Source organism: Diaphorina citri, unplaced genomic scaffold (assembly GCF_000475195.1).
Source record: "Diaphorina citri unplaced genomic scaffold, Diaci psyllid genome assembly version 1.1 scaffold757, whole genome shotgun sequence".
NCBI classification, from domain to species: Eukaryota; Metazoa; Arthropoda; class Insecta; order Hemiptera; family Psyllidae; genus Diaphorina; species Diaphorina citri.
In genome coordinates this window covers 40,027-55,067 of record NW_007378190.1, presented here as the reverse complement: position 1 = coordinate 55,067, position 15,041 = coordinate 40,027, and the positions used below count along the sequence as shown (strand labels likewise).

At 41.1% G+C, this 15,041-nt stretch overlaps 2 protein-coding genes across 3 annotated transcripts in view; one reads left to right on the top strand and one right to left on the bottom strand.

Annotated features, from left to right (window-relative positions):
* LOC103511840 overlaps positions 1–15,041 on the top strand; it is a 49,668-nt gene that overhangs the window by 19,895 nt on the left and 14,732 nt on the right. The window lies entirely within an intron of this gene.
* LOC103511834 overlaps positions 5,911–15,041 on the bottom strand; it is a 37,132-nt gene continuing 28,001 nt past the window's right edge. Inside the window, exons 13-15 of the mRNA XM_026825476.1 lie at positions 8,658–9,632; positions 7,220–7,881; positions 5,911–6,744 (exon numbers count right to left, since the gene is read on the bottom strand). Of these exons, the coding sequence (XP_026681277.1) occupies positions 5,911–6,744; positions 7,220–7,881; positions 8,658–9,632 (2,471 nt within the window). The remainder of the gene's footprint in view (positions 6,745–7,219; positions 7,882–8,657; positions 9,633–15,041) is intronic.

Sequence of the window (15,041 nt, the reverse complement as noted above, 5' to 3'; positions counted from 1 at the left end):
CTGTGGCGTTCCTCTTACCGTCCACCACATCCTGTCCTGTCATCTGCATGCTAACATCCGCGCCTCCCTACCTAACCCTCCGGCACTGAACGACAGTCCGGAGAGCGTCGACTCCTTAATCAGCTACCTCAAATCTACCAACCTGTTCAACATGATCTAGTCCACGCAAGGAGTCGGCGCGAACGACCTACTACTCCCCGTAGCTAGTGTTAAAGCGCCTTACCAAAAGAAAAAAAAAAAAAAAAAAAAAAAAAAAAAAAATGTACGTATTTTCATTACACCATTTTATTATACCTGTGTATTTTTTTTTCAATATACGATTTCATCAATGAATAGAATAGAATATAAATGTCCAATAACTACCTAATAACAACAAATCTAATAAGAGTAGACAATAAATGTACAATTATTATAAGAGTTGGCATAGGCAACACCTGAGCTATTTTATAGAGCCTCGAAACATGAGCAATACTTATGTATTTATGTATAGCTGTCTTTTACGAGCTCTATTTCTCTCTCTCTCTCTCTCTCTCTCTCTCTTTCTCTCTCCCCCTCTCTCTATCTCTCTCTCTTTCTCCCCCCCTCTCTCTCTCTCTTGTTAGGTTGATGGTAGGTTGGTAGGTAATATTACCGATTTGACATGTCCAATAGAAAAGTGATATACACAAAAAGTAGGTAGTGTAAGCGTCTGTAATTCCTACTCTTTATCCCTTTCTCTCTCCCCCTTTATCCCCTCTCCCCCTTTATCCCCTCTCCCCCTTTCTCTCTCTCTTTCTCTCTCCCTCCCCTCCCCTCCCCTCCCTCTTCTTAAGGCCCTGATGGTATACTACTGATTTGACATGTCCAATACAAATGTGATATAACACAAGAAATGTCCAATAAGGGTAGGTAGTGTAGGCGTCTGTAATTCCTACTCTTTATCCCTTTCTCTCTCCCCCTTTATCCCCTCTTCCACTTTATCTCTCTCTTCTCCCTCTCCCCTCCCTCCCTCCTCTAAGGCCCTGATGGTATACTACTGATTTGACATGTCCAATACAAATGTGATATACCTAACACAAGAAATGTCCAATAAAAGTAGGTAATGTAAGCGTCTGTAATTCCTACTCCTTATCCCTTTCTCTCTCCCCCTTTATCCCCTCTTCCCCTTTATCTCTCTCTTCTCCCTCTCCCCTCCCTCCTCTTAAGGCCCTGATGGTATACTACTGATTTGACATGTCCAATACAAATGTGATATACCTAACACAAGTTCTCTCTCCCCCCCCTCTCTCTCTCCCTCCCTCTCTCCCTCCCTCCCTCCCTCCTCTAAGGCCCTGATGGTATACTACTGATTTGACATGTCCAATACAAATGTGATATAGGTAACACAAGAAATGTCCAATAAAAGTAGGTAATGTAGGCGTCTGTCCTACTTTACACAGCCTTAAAACCATGATTGCTGTCTTTTACGTGCTCTTTATCTCTTTATCCCGTTCTCTGTCTCTGTCTCTCTCTCTCTCTCTCTCTCTCTCTCTCTCTCTCTCTTTCTCTCTCTCTCTTTCTCTCTTTCCCTCCTCCCCTCTACATCTTTCTCTCTCTCTCCCTCTCTCGAGGACTCTGATAATATTACTGATTTGACATGTCCAATACAAATATGATATACGAGTATCTACACAGAAGAAAAAGTCCAATAACTTTTAGAGTAGGTACCTACCTCATTTTTATATGTATCCTATTTTTAGAGCCTCAAAACATGATATTTGTCTGTCTTACGTGCTCTCTCTCTCTCTCTCTCTCTCTCTTTCTCTCTCTCTCTCTCTTTCTTTCTCTCTCTCTCTCTTTCTTTTTTTCTCTCTCTCTCTCCCTCCCTTTCTCTTTCTCTTTCCTCCTTCCCTCTCTTCTTTTTCTCTTTCTATATTTTTATATTTTCTATCCATTTCTTCTGTCTGTTTCTTTGCCAACTAACATAAATAGCAGAAAAATTGAGAATGAGAGAGAGAGAGAGAGCCGTTGAATGGAGTCACGTATTTTGGACCGTATGCTACCTTTAGTGGATCTCTCTTCAATACTCTCTCTCTCTCTTCCTCTCTCTCTCTCTCTCTCTCTCTCTCTCTCTTCGTCTCTCCCTCTCTCTCTTCCTCTATGACTATCTCTGTCTCTCTTTTCCTCTCTCTCTCTTCCTCTCTCTCTCTCTTCCTCTCTCTCTCCCTCTCTCTCTTCCTCTATCTCTCTCTCTCTCTCTCTCTCTCTTTTCCTCTCTCTCATCCTCTCTCTCTTTTTTTGTCTCTCTCCCTTCCCTATTTCTCCCCTCTCTTCTTTTCTCTCTCTCTCACCTTCTCTCTCTCCTCTCTCTAATTTCTATCCCTCCCACTCCTCTATCTCTCTCTCTCTCTCTCTCTCTCTTTTCCTCTCTCTCATCCTCTCTCTCTTTTTTTGTCTCTCTCCCTTCCCTATTTCTCACCTCTCTTCTTTTCTCTCTCTCGCCTTCTCTCTCTCCTCTCTCTCTCTCTCTAATTTCTATCCCTCCCATCTCTGCATCAAAAACACTGGAAAATAGGTGGAGGAGGAGAAAGAAAGAGAGAAAGAGGGAGGGGGAAGCGAATTATATTGGAAGAATTTTCATTCCACTAAAACTTTTCTATGAAAGAAATGGAGGGAGAGATGAAACTAAGCTAGAAATAAAGAGAGAAAAAGAGGGGAAGAGAGAAAGGGAACCGGACAAAGAGTGGGAAGAAAAAGGAAGAGGGGTGGGAGAGAGAGAAAGAAAGGGAGGTGGAAGAGAAGAGACAAAAAGAGAGAGGGGAATGGGGCATTCAGAAATAAGAATCAAGGGGAGAGAGAGAGAGAGAAAGGAAGAAAGCAAGAGAGGGAGAGATAGAGAGAGAGGGGGAGGGACACCTATCTTTAGGAAGGGAGGGAGATAGAAACAAAGAGAGAAAAAGAGGGGAAGAGAGAAAGGGAACCGGACAAAGAGTGGGAAGAAAAAGGAAGAGGGGTGGGAGAGAGAGATTAAAAGAGGGAGAGAGAAAGAAAGGGAGGTGGAAGAGAAGAGACAAAAAGAGAGAGGGGAATGGGGCATTCAGAAATAAGAATCAAGGGGAGAGAGAGAGAGGAAGAAAGAAAGCAAGAGAGGGAGAGATAGAGAGAGAGGGGGAGGGGCACCTATCTTTAGTAAGGGAGGGAGGGAGACAGTAAATTTCCTTTTAAAATGACGGGAAAATGTTTTTTACGTTTTGAAAATGAGAAAAACTTTTCAAGCAAAGAATTTTTTAAGACGAGAAAAAAATAAAAAAATAAAATAAAATAGAAAGCGAAGAAAAGGGAGAGAGGAGAATGAGGGAGAAAGAGAGAGATTAAGATAAAGAGAGGGAGAGAGAAAAAAATGGAATTAGAGAGAGAGAGAGAGAATAAGAAAAAAGTGAGGGATAGAAAAAATGAGAACTAAAAAGAGAGAGGCAGAGAAAGAGAAGGAGAGAGAGAGAGAGAGAGAGACAGACAGATAAAGCGGAGAAATAGACAAAGGGCGGAGGAAGAGAGAAAAAGATAATTTATTGAGAACCAGAGAGAGAGAGAAGGAAAAAGGGAGAGAGAAAGAGAGAGAGAAATAGAGAGAGAGAGAGAGAGAGAGAAATAGAGAGAGAGAGAGAGAGAAAGAAAGAGAGAGAAGGGAGTACACGTGTGTTGTCTATGTTCAAAGGGAAACAAGCAATGCATATTGGCGGATATTTCAATATTTTACCCTGAAGGCTAAATTTTGCATTTTACATATTGTTTAATTGTTTTAAATCCTAATAAAACAATGCTATATTAAACTACTCTGCCCCTGCATTTTCCATGTTCTGGTTTGACAGTAAATAAAGCACTATACTTCTTGAATGTTTTTGTAATAATGTACTGGATTGTATTTGTTATTACCTATGTGCTTTTGATAATATTATCTCTTAGTACACCAGGTTATTATAGAGGATGAAAAAAATTAGAAAAAAAGACGCTCCCCCATTAGAAAGAAGATTTCCAAAAGAATGATTGTTATTTTAAATAGCGCATTTTACATATTGTTTTAAATACAAATAAAGCGGTATTACACTGTTGAGCTAAAGGAATTTAGTATGCTGTCACTTTGTGATTGAATACCTTTCGCCTTTTTTGAGGGCGTTAATCTGGAATGGATTCAATCAACTCACTCAGCGCCCCAGCCTTTTCAACCCCCATGATCAGTCCTTTGGCAAAGGCCCTCTCCTCAATCGCCTTCACAGCATCTGGATGGATGTACTTCTCGCATTCCAGTGGTCCTCCATGGTCCAAATCCCTTTGGTGGACCTCTTCCTCAAAGTTGGCCATTAATTGAGAACCTCTCTCCGTTTTCGTCAAAAGTTGCCACAGTTTCCGTGTTTTCGCTTTGGATTCTTCGGATGTTGATTTTGATACGTGGGTCGTGTGTGTTGATGCTCCTTTACTGTCTGGTATGTTTGATGCCCTTTTTATTGTTTGTGTGATTGCTTCCATGGTTTTTGTGGTTCTTGGATGGTTTGTTGTTATCCCTGTTGGTGTACTTGCTCTTGAAATGTTTGTTGGTATCCCTTCCATTGTTCGTGTGTTTATTTCTTCAATTTGTGTGGCAGTTCTTGGAGCGTCTGTTAGTATTCCTTTAGTGCGCGCGACTTTTGTTGACTTGAGAGAGAGAGAGAGCCGTTGAATGGAGTCACGTATTTTGGACCGTATGCTACCTTTAGTGGATCTCTCTTCAATACTCTCTCTCTCTTCCTCTCTCTCTCTCTCTTCCTCTATCTCTCTCTCTCTCTCTCTTTTCCTCTCTCTCTCTCTTCCTCTCTCTCTCCCTCTCTCTCTCTTCCTCTCTCTCTCTTTTCCTCTCTCTCTTTTTTTGTAGAGCTTAGGGGAAGAACTACAAGATGTCAAAATGTAAATTATCACAAATAAAGCAAAAATTATCAATCAATCAATCAATCAATCAATCTCTCCTCTCTCTCTCTAATTTCTATCCCTCCCACCTCTGCATCAAAAACACTGGAAAATAGGTGGAGGAGGAGAAAGAAAGAGCGAAAGAGGGAGGGGGAAGCGAATTATATTGGAAGAATTTTCATTCCACTAAAACTTTTCTATGAAAGAATTGGAGGGGGAGAAGAAACTAAGCTAGAAATAAAGAGAGAGAAAGGGAACCGGACAAAGAGAGGGAAGAAAAAGAAGAGGGAAAGAGAAAAGAGAGAGAGATTAAAAGAGGGAGAGAGAAAGAAAGGGAGGTGTAAGAGAAGAGACAAAAAGAGAGAGGAGAATGGGGCATTCAGAAATAAGAATCAAGGGGAAAGAGAGGAAGAAAGAAAGCAAGAGAGGGAGAGATAGAGAGAGGGGGGGAGGGGCACGTATCTTTAGGAAGGATCCATTGTTCGTGTGTTTATTTCTTCAATTTGTGTGGCAGTTCTTGGAGCGTCTGTTAGTATTCCTTTAGTTCGCGCGACTTTTGTTGCCCTTGTTCTTGGACCCGTTGGTCGAGTAACACTACTCCCCGTTCTTGTCTCCGAGGGAACACCTTTCCTTTCCAAACAGTACGCCTCATGCATCCCTTCTAATGAAACTTTCTCCGAACTTGCAATATTGTCCAATCTTGCACCGTCTTTTGCCGCAAGTCTTCTATTAGTTGGCTCGCTTCTTCCTTCATCTCGCCTCGTTTTCAGTTCATCTACTTCAATTTCTTTCTGTCTATCCGTAGTTTTTACTTCGCTTTCTTCAATTCTTACTTCTCCTCCTTTTTTAATTATATCTCTTTCGTCTATTTTAATTCTTTCCCCTTCGTCTACTTCAATTCTGTCTCTTTCGTCTGCTTCAATTCTTTTCTGTCCATCTTCTTTTATTCTTTCCCCTTCATCGTCTTTGATTCTTCTCCCTCCATCCTCTTTGATTCTTTTTCCTTCATATTCTTCAAATTTTTCCCCTCCATCTTCTTCCATTCTTCCCCTCTGCTTCAATTCTTTTCTGTCCATCTTCTTTTATTCTTTCCCCTTCATCGTCTTTGATTCTTCTCCCTCCATCCTCTTTGATTCTTTCTCCTTCATATTCTTCAAATTTTTCCCCTCCATCTTCTTCCATTCTTCCCTCTTCATCCACCACACTTGTAATCCCTCTCACCTCTCTGTTTCCGTCACAACTCATTATCGGCGAACTTTCTTGCACGTTTCGTGCTCTGCTACCTCGGGCGGTTATCGAACTTTCCTCTCCCGCATTGGCTACATCCTCGCTTATGTTTCCATCAAGTTCTTCTTTGTCTTCAATTTCTTCTTTCTCTTCGTTATATCCTTTCTCTTCTCTGGAACTGCGACCTTCTTTTCCTTCGTCAGGACGTGTAGTAGATTTTCCCCGCAGCCTTTCAGTTTCCGCATTGTACGGGTAATTATGAGTTTTCTGGTAATGAGTTTTAATATCTCGCTCGTTGGTTGTTTGTCTTGTGTTTGCTGTCAAGCTTGTCCATACGTTTCCTGAAGGTTCGATTGTGTTTCTTTCTGGTTTGTTGCTGGTTTCGTACTGTTGTTTCCGTGTACACATGTCTTGCATTGGTTCATCTTGCACTGTAGGCACTAGAGTATTCGTTGGGATAACTATTATATTTGTTGAGTTTTCGCTGACTTTGTGAATCGTTCTAAAGTCTGACCGTCGAGTTTTAGATGTTCCTTGTTGCGTTTTAGTATGATTGTATTCACTGTCTATTTCACCATATTCTTCTTTAATTTCGTATTCTTCCGCTTTCTCATCTAATTCCCTACCTTCCCTGCAGTATTTTAGTATGTACATTCATACATAGGTACCTACCTTCCCTGCAGTATTTTAGTAGACCAAACTGGTCGCAGTATTCTCCATCTATCAAAGCGTTGTCATAAGCATGGTCATTACTCGTTTCTACACGACTATTGCGGTTCACTCTTATTTTCTTTGGTGCTGTTTCATTAGTTTGTGCACCAGATTCTTTTTCAAGTATCAAATTCTGGGTTAGTTCCGGTGTTTCTCGGTCTCTTGACTTCCCAGTACTTGTCTCACTTATTCGTTCATAGCGTCTACATAGGATTACAAGTTCTGTTCGTAACGTGTGTGGTGACAAATCTACCGGGATTATATGTTCTGGTATGATAATAGAGTCGATTGCTTTATCATAGATCTCTTCAATACTCTCACTACTTCTATTATGTACATCCATGTTTCTTTTGGATACACCAGTACTTTTTTCAACATCTTCTTTATCCATGTCTAGTTTATTATTCGTTTTATTATGTCCTGAATTGTGTGCTAAACTTTTGCTTTTACCAAACTGGTCGCAGTATTCTCCATCTATCAAAGCGTTGTCATAAGCATGGTCATTACTCGTTTCTACACGACTATTGCGGTTCACTTTTATTTTCTTTGGTGCTGTTTCATTAGTTTGTGCACCAGATTCTTTTTCAAGTATCAAATTCTGGGTTTGTTCCGGTGTTTCTCGGTCTCTTGACTTTCCAGTACTTGTCTCATTTATTCGTTCATAGCGTCTACATAGGATTACCAGTTCTGTTCGTAACGTGTGTGGTGACAAATCTACCGGGATTATATGCTCTGGTATAATAATAGAGTCAATTGCTTTATCATAGATCTCTTCAATACTCTCAATACTTCTCTTATGTACATCCATGTTTCTTTTGGATTCACCAGTAGTTTTTTCAGGGACATCCATAACATTTCTTTTGGGTACTTGAGCACTTTTCCGTTGTTCATCATCCTCCACACTGTCTCTGCTGGATATATTCTTATCATTTCTATTGTCAATGACATCAGCCTTTCTGTTGAATATATCACTTCTTCTGTCATGGACATCCATACTTTCCTTGTTGATCACATCACTCATTTTTCTTTTCTGTCCTCTAACTCGGGGTACTTTTGAACTACTTGTCCTTATTAGATCATATCTCCCTCTTTGTAGGGTTTCTTTTGAGGCACCTGCTTTTATCAGGCCTTCTTCCTCCTTTTTTAGGGCTACTTTAGTGGGACCTCCTCTTATTTGATCTTCTTTTAGTACCTTTTTAGAGCTGCCGGCTTTTGTAGGTTCTCCTTTCCCTACTGTTGGGGGCCTTAGGGTTGCTTTGGAAGTCCTTTCTCTTGAATCTTCTCCTTCTAGGGTTACTTTGGTAGCACCTGCTTTTGCATTTTCTTCCTCTCCTCTCACAGTACATTTCGAAGGGTATGTTCTAGGATACTCTCCTTCGAGGGTTACTTTTGGAGGGCTTGTTCCTACTTGGTCTTTTTTCCCTCCTCCCAGGGTTACTTTGGAAGGGCTTGTGTCTATTGGGACTTCTTTAGAGGATATACTCTCTTTGTCTCTTTCTCGTAGTGTGGTTTTAGATGGAGGGTATTCCACTGGGACTTTTTTCGTGAATTTGACTTTGGAAGCGGTAGCTTCTTTTGAGGCTTCTGCCCTGTGTGTTAGGGAGACTTTAGAGGCTGTACCCTCTACGGCAAGTTCTATTTGGGCTCCTGTCCTTTGCGTTTTTGTGACTTTAGAGGTTATACCATCAATGGAGACTTTCTCCCTCTCTCGTAGTGTGACTTTAGAGGAGTCTGTTGTTATTTGAGCTTCTGCCCTGTGTGTTAGCGTGATTTTAGAGGCAGTAGGTTCTATTTTGGTTTCTGCCCTGTGTGTCTAACTCGGGGTACTTTTGAACTACTTGTCCTTATTAGATCATATCTCCCTCTTTGTAGGGTTTCTTTTGAGGCACCTGCTTTTATCAGACCTTCTTCCTCCTTTCTTAGGGTTACTTTAGTGGGACCTCCTCTTATTTGATCTTCTTTTAGTACCTTTTTAGAGCTGCCTGCTTTTGTAGGTTCTCCTTTCCCTACTGTTGGGGGCCTTAGGGTTGCTTTGGAAGTCCCTTCTCTTGAATCTTCTCCTTCTAGGGTTACTTTGGTAGCACCTGCTTTTGCATTTTCTTCCTCTCCTATCACAGTACATTTCGAAGGGTATGTTCTAGGGTACTCTCCTTCGAGGGTTACTTTTGGAGGGCTTGTTCCTACTTGGTCTTTTTTCCCTCCTCCTAGGGTTATTTTGGAAGGGCTTGTGTCTATTGGGACTTCTTTAGAGGATATACTCTCTTTGTCTCTTTCTCGTAGTGTGGTTTTAGATGGAGGGTATTCCACTGGGGCTTTTTTCGTGAATGTGACTTTGGAAGCTGTAGCTTCTTTTGAGGCTTCTGTCCTGTGTGTTAGGGAGACTTTAGAGGCTGTATCCTCTACGGCAAGTTCTATTTGGGCTCCTGTCCTTTGCGTTTTTGTGACTTTAGAGGTTATACCATCAATGGAGACTTTTTCCCTCTCTCGTAGTGCGACTTTAGAGGAGTCTGTTGTTATTTGAGCTTCTGCCCTGTGTGTTAGCGTGATTTTAGAGGCAGTAGGTTCCATTTTTGCTTCTGCCCTGTGAGTTAGTGTGACTTTAGAGGCGGTAGCTTCTTTTGGGGCTTCTTCCCTCTCTCGTAATGTGACTTTAGAGGAGTCTGCTGTTATTTGGGCTTGGTTTTCGTCGTTGAAACAGAAGTCCAGCAGGTTCTTGATGGGGAGCTTGTGATTGGAGCAGATGTAGATGACACGTTGAGCGGCACGGAACCGTTTCAGCATGCGCACCAGTTCGGGAACTGCGGATGACAAAAACAAAACAGGTTGTGGTTAGTAATACACTTTTTTAAATAGGTTTGAAAGAGGGAATTGTAGCTGTTAAAGTCTTATCATCCCGAAATCGAAGAGAGAAGGAAAACAGGATGGGAGAAAGCCAGCCGTTCCGAGAACAAACCTTATCGCATACGGATAAAATCCACCGCGAGCGGGAATCGAACCCGCGGTGTACAGTATGATAAAGGGCAAAACATATAGGAACAGGACAAAAGTGCGGTGGAGAGAGAGAGAGATATGAACGAAATTGGAAAGAATAAAAGGTAGAGAGTGAATGAAAAAATACGTGAAAAAATGAAAAGTAAAAAAAAGGAGGAGGAAGTAAAGAGACAGAGAAGGAAAAGGGAAATCCAGGAAGAGAGGTCAAAGGGAGAAGTGAGAGAGAAAATGCTGTCTGCGGTTCTAAAGATAGAAATAGAAGATGAGGCTAGTGTTAATAAATCATTTACCAACATAAAAACAGAAAGAGAGGAACCCCTATGAGAAATTCAGGAAAAGCCTAAAAAGAAGGAGGAGGAGGAAGAGAGGAGAAGGAAGAAAAGGAAACTCCTGATTTCACCTGTGATCCTTTGTCCGTTCCTTTTCCCTTTTTTGTACGTGATTTTCCCTCTTTTTTTCTCTCTCTCTTCCCCTTTTTTCTCTCTCCCTCTCCCATCCTCCCTCTTCCTCTCTCCTCCTTTTATATTTCTCTCTCTCTCTCTTTCTCTCTTTCTTTCTTTATCTCTCTCTCTTTCTCTCCTTTTCTATATATCTGTGCTTTGTTTTGTTTTGTTTTCCTCCTTCTTCCAATTTTATCTCCCTTTCCTCTCTCCCTCACTTTCTCTTTCTCTCTCTCTCCCTTTTCATCCCATTCCTACTCTTTCTCCCCTCTCTCTCTGTCTCTCTCTTCCTCTATTCGCATCCTTCCTCTCTGTCTCCTCCCTCTACCTTCCACTTTTTAACTCCCTCTGCTCTCTCCGTCTCTCCCATTCCTACTTCTTTCTCTCTCTTTTCTACTTCCCATTCATAGTCCCTCCCTCGCTCTGTATTCGTATCATCCCTCTCTCTCCCTCCTCCCTCCCTCTCTCTCCCCCCTCCCTCCATCTCACTCTCTCCCCCCTCCCTCCCTCTCTCTATCTCTAACTCATTGTGTTTCCAGGTAGGTAGGAGGTTAATAAATAAAACAAAATAGGAAATACAGACAGGATGAGAATACAGAGAGGAGAAAGAGAAGAAAAAGAGGACAAAGGGGGAGGGTACGAATAGAAGAGGGAGGGGGAAAAGAAGGGAGCTAAAGAGGGAGAGATGATAACAAGGAGGAAGAGAGAATAAATGAAAAGAAGAAAGAGGGGAAGATAAAGAGGAGGGAGAGAGATAACAAAGGAGTAAGGGAGAATGAAAGGGAGGAGGGTGGAGGGAGAGAGAGAGAGATGGAAGGAGGGAGGGAAGGAGAGAGAGAGAGAGGGAGATAAAAAAGGGGGTAGGTCACGTATGAATTCAGGTGTGGCAGGTATTTTTTTATTTTTTTGTCTAGGTAAGTGGATTTTTTGTTCCCTTGGTGTATTTTGAGAACGAGTATAAGCTACTATTGGGTAGGTAGGTACCTAATACATAGGAAGGTAGGGTAACTTAGTAACTACTTTTACCTTTTCATGCAGTATTTTAGTAGGTACATTAGAGGAGGGAGAGAGATAACAAAGGAGTAAGGGAGAATGAAAGGGAGGAGGGTGGAGGGAGAGAGAGAGAGATGGAAGGAGGGAGGGAGAGAGAGAGAGAGAGATAAAAAAGGGGTAGGTCACGTATGAATTCAGGTGTGGCAGGTATTTTTTATTTTTGTGCATGTGGATTCTTTGTTCCCTTGGTGTATTTTGAGAACGAGTATAAGCTACTATTGGGTGGGTAGGTAGGTACCTACATAGGTTGGGTAACTTAGTAACTACTTCTACCTTTTCATGCAGTTTTTTTTGAGGAAGTTAGAAAATAGGGAACTGCCATATCCTTTACTTTCCTTTAACTAAAATTCCTAGGACTCCCTATTCCTTAAGGAAAATATTATCCTATAACACGGCTGATTTTTTTACTTTCCATATCCTTTTTTCCAGCTACTCTAAGGACACCAATCCCGTCTTAAAATGAATGTTCGGCCAAGACCAACTGTTCACAAGCCACGCTCAATGTCGTTTAACTTCAGGGGTATTCGGAATTCAAGGTTAAAAAATTCAAGTGTTCTGTAAAACTTGTCTTTTCCTTTCAGTTTTTTTTTTTTTTTTTTTTTTTTTTTAAGGAAGTTAGAAGGTAGGTAACTACCATTTCTTTTACTTTCCTTATCCTATAAACCTAGAATGAGGAAAATATCCTGTAACATTTCCGGTTTTTTTTTTAGCTACTCTAAGGACACCAATCCCTTCTTAAAATAAATGTTCGGCCAAGACCAACTGTTCACAAGCCACGCTCAATGTCGCTTAACTTCAGGGGTATTCGGAATTCAAGGTTAAAAAATTCAAGTTAGTGATCTATGGGGAATTGAAGGGGACAAAAAACCGTCACCTATGCAGGTACTCGGACAAAATTTAATTACTCAAAATGTACCTTCATTTTTTTAATTGTCCTCTAAAAAAAAAAACTCCCGTCCCGTCCTGTCCACTGTCACTTTTGCTCGTCGCTTTCACCTCCATTCTCCACCACCTCCTTTTGCATTTTACATATTGTTTAATTGTTTCAAATCCTAATAAAACGATGCTATATTAAACTACTCTGTCCCTGCATTTTCCATGTTCAGCATTGACAGTAAATAAAGCACTATACTTCTTGAATGTTTTTGTAATAATGTACTGGATTGTATTTGTAATTACCTATGTGCTTTTGATAATATTATCTCTTAGTAGGTATGTACAATCTAAACACCAGGTTATTAGTGTGGATGAAAAAAATAAGAAAAAAGACGCTCCCCCATTAGAAAGAAGATTTCCAAAGGAATGATTGTTATTTTTACACATTGTTTTAAATACAAATAAAGCGGTATTACACTATTTACACTGTTGAGCTAAAGGACTTTAGTATGCTGTCACTTTGTGATTGAATACCTTTCGCCTTTTTTGAGGGCGTTAATCTGGAATGGATTCAATCAAAGCACTCAGCGCCCCAGCCTTTTCAACCCCCATGACCAGTCCTTTGGAGAGAGAGAGAGAGAGAGAGAGAGAGAGAGAGAGAGAGAGAGAGAGAGAGAGAGAGAGTTAAAAAAGGGGTAGGTCACGTATGAATTCAGGTGTAGCAGGTATTTTTATTTTTTTGTCTATGTGGATTTTTTGTTCCCTTGGTGTATTTTGAGAACGAGCAAAAGCTACTATTGGGTAGGTAGGTACCTACATAGGTAGGGTAACTTAGGAACTACTTCTACCTTTCCAATCCACCGCGAGCGGGAATCGAACCCGCGGTGTACAGTATGATAAAGGGTAAAAACATATAGGAACAGGACAAAAGTGCGGTGGAGAGAGAGAGAGAGATGAACGAAATTGGAAAGAAGAAAAGGTAGAGAGTGAGTGAAAAAGTACGTGGAAAAAAAGTAAAAAAAAAGGAGGAAGTAAAGAGACAGAGAAGGAAAAGGGAAATCCAGGAGAAGTGAGAGAGAAAATGCTGTCTGCGGTTCTAAAGATAGAAATCGAAAATGAGGCTAGTGTTAATAAATCATTTACCAACATAAAAACAGAAAGAGAAAGAGAGGAACCCCTATGAGAAATTCAGGAAGAGCCTAAAAAGAAGAAGGAGGTAGAGAGGAGAAGGAAGAAAAGGAAACTCCTGATTTCACCTGTGATCCTTTGTCCGTTCCTTTCCCTTTTTTGTACGTGATTTTCCCTCTTTTTTTCTCTCTCTCTTCCCCTTTTTTCTCTCTCCCTCCCTCTCCCATCCTCCCTCTTCCTCTCTCCTCCTTTTATATTTTTCTTTCTCTTTCTCTCTCTCTTATTCCCTCTCCTTCCCCTTTTATCTTTTTCTCTTTCTCTCTCTCTCTGTCACCCATTTTTTCTATCTCCATTTTATTCTCTCCCTCTCTCTTTTCCCCTTCTATCTTTTCCGTTTCTCTCTCACCCCTCTCCCTCCCTCCCTATTTATTTCTCTCTCTCTCTCTCTCTCTCTCTCTCTCTCTCTCTCTCTCTCTCTTTCTTCTTCCTCTCATATGTATACCTTTTCTATCTATCTGTGCTTTGTTTTTTGTGCTCTGATTTTTTATTTTTATTTTCTAGCCTTTGGGTCATTTCCTATAGCATTAAAAATGAATATTGTTTTACGTGTGTGACCTTTTCCCCCTCCTTCTTCTTCCAATTTTATCCCCCTTTCTCTCCCTCTATTCGCATCCTTCCCTCTCTGTCTCCTCCCCCTCTACCGTCCTTATTTTATTTCCCTTTCCTCTCTCTCTCCCTCACTTTCTCTTTCTCTCTCTCCCTTTTTATCCCATTCCTACTCTTTCTCCCCTCTCTCTCTGTCTCTCTCTTCCTCTCTCCCCCTCTATTTGCATCCTTCCTCTCTGTCTCCTCCCTCTACCTTCCACTTTTTAACTCCCTCTGCTGTCTCCGTCTCTCCCATTCCTACTTTTTTCTCTCTCTTTTCTACTTCCCATTCATAGTCCCTCCCTCGCCCTCTGTTCGTATCATCCCTTTCTCTCCCTCTCTCTCCCTCTCTCTCCTCCCTCCCTCCCTCTCCCTCTCTCTATCTCTAACTCATTGTGTTTCCAGGTAGGTAGGAGGTTAATAAATAAAACAAAATAGGAAATACAGACAGGATGAGAATAGAGAGAGGAAGGAAAGAGAGAAGAAGAGGACAAAGGGGGAGGGCACGAATAGAAGAGGGAGGGGGAAAAGAGGGGAGCTAAAGAGGGAGAGATGATAAAAAGGAGGAAGAGAGAATAAATGAAAAGAAGAAAGAGGGGAAGAAAAAGAGGAGGGAGAGAGATAACAAAGGAGTAAGGGAGAATGAAAGGGAGGAGGGTGGAGGGAGAGAGAGAGAGATGGAAGGAGGGAGGGAAGGAGAGAGAGAGAGAGGGAGATAAAAAAGGGGGTAGGTCACGTATGAATTCAGGTGTGGCAGGTATTTTTTTATTTTTTTGTCTAGGTAAGTGGATTTTTTGTTCCCTTGGTGTATTTTGAGAACGAGTATAAGCTACTATTGGGTAGGTAGGTACCTAATACATAGGAAGGTAGGGTAACTTAGTAACTACTTTTACCTTTTCATGCAGTATTTTAGTAGGTACATTCATACATAGGTACCTACCTTCCCTGCAGTATTTTAGTATGTACATTCATACATAGGTACCTACCTTCCCTGCAGTATTTTAATAGGTACATTCATACATAGGTACCTACCTTCCCTGCAGTATTTTAGTATGTAGTTATGTACATTCATAT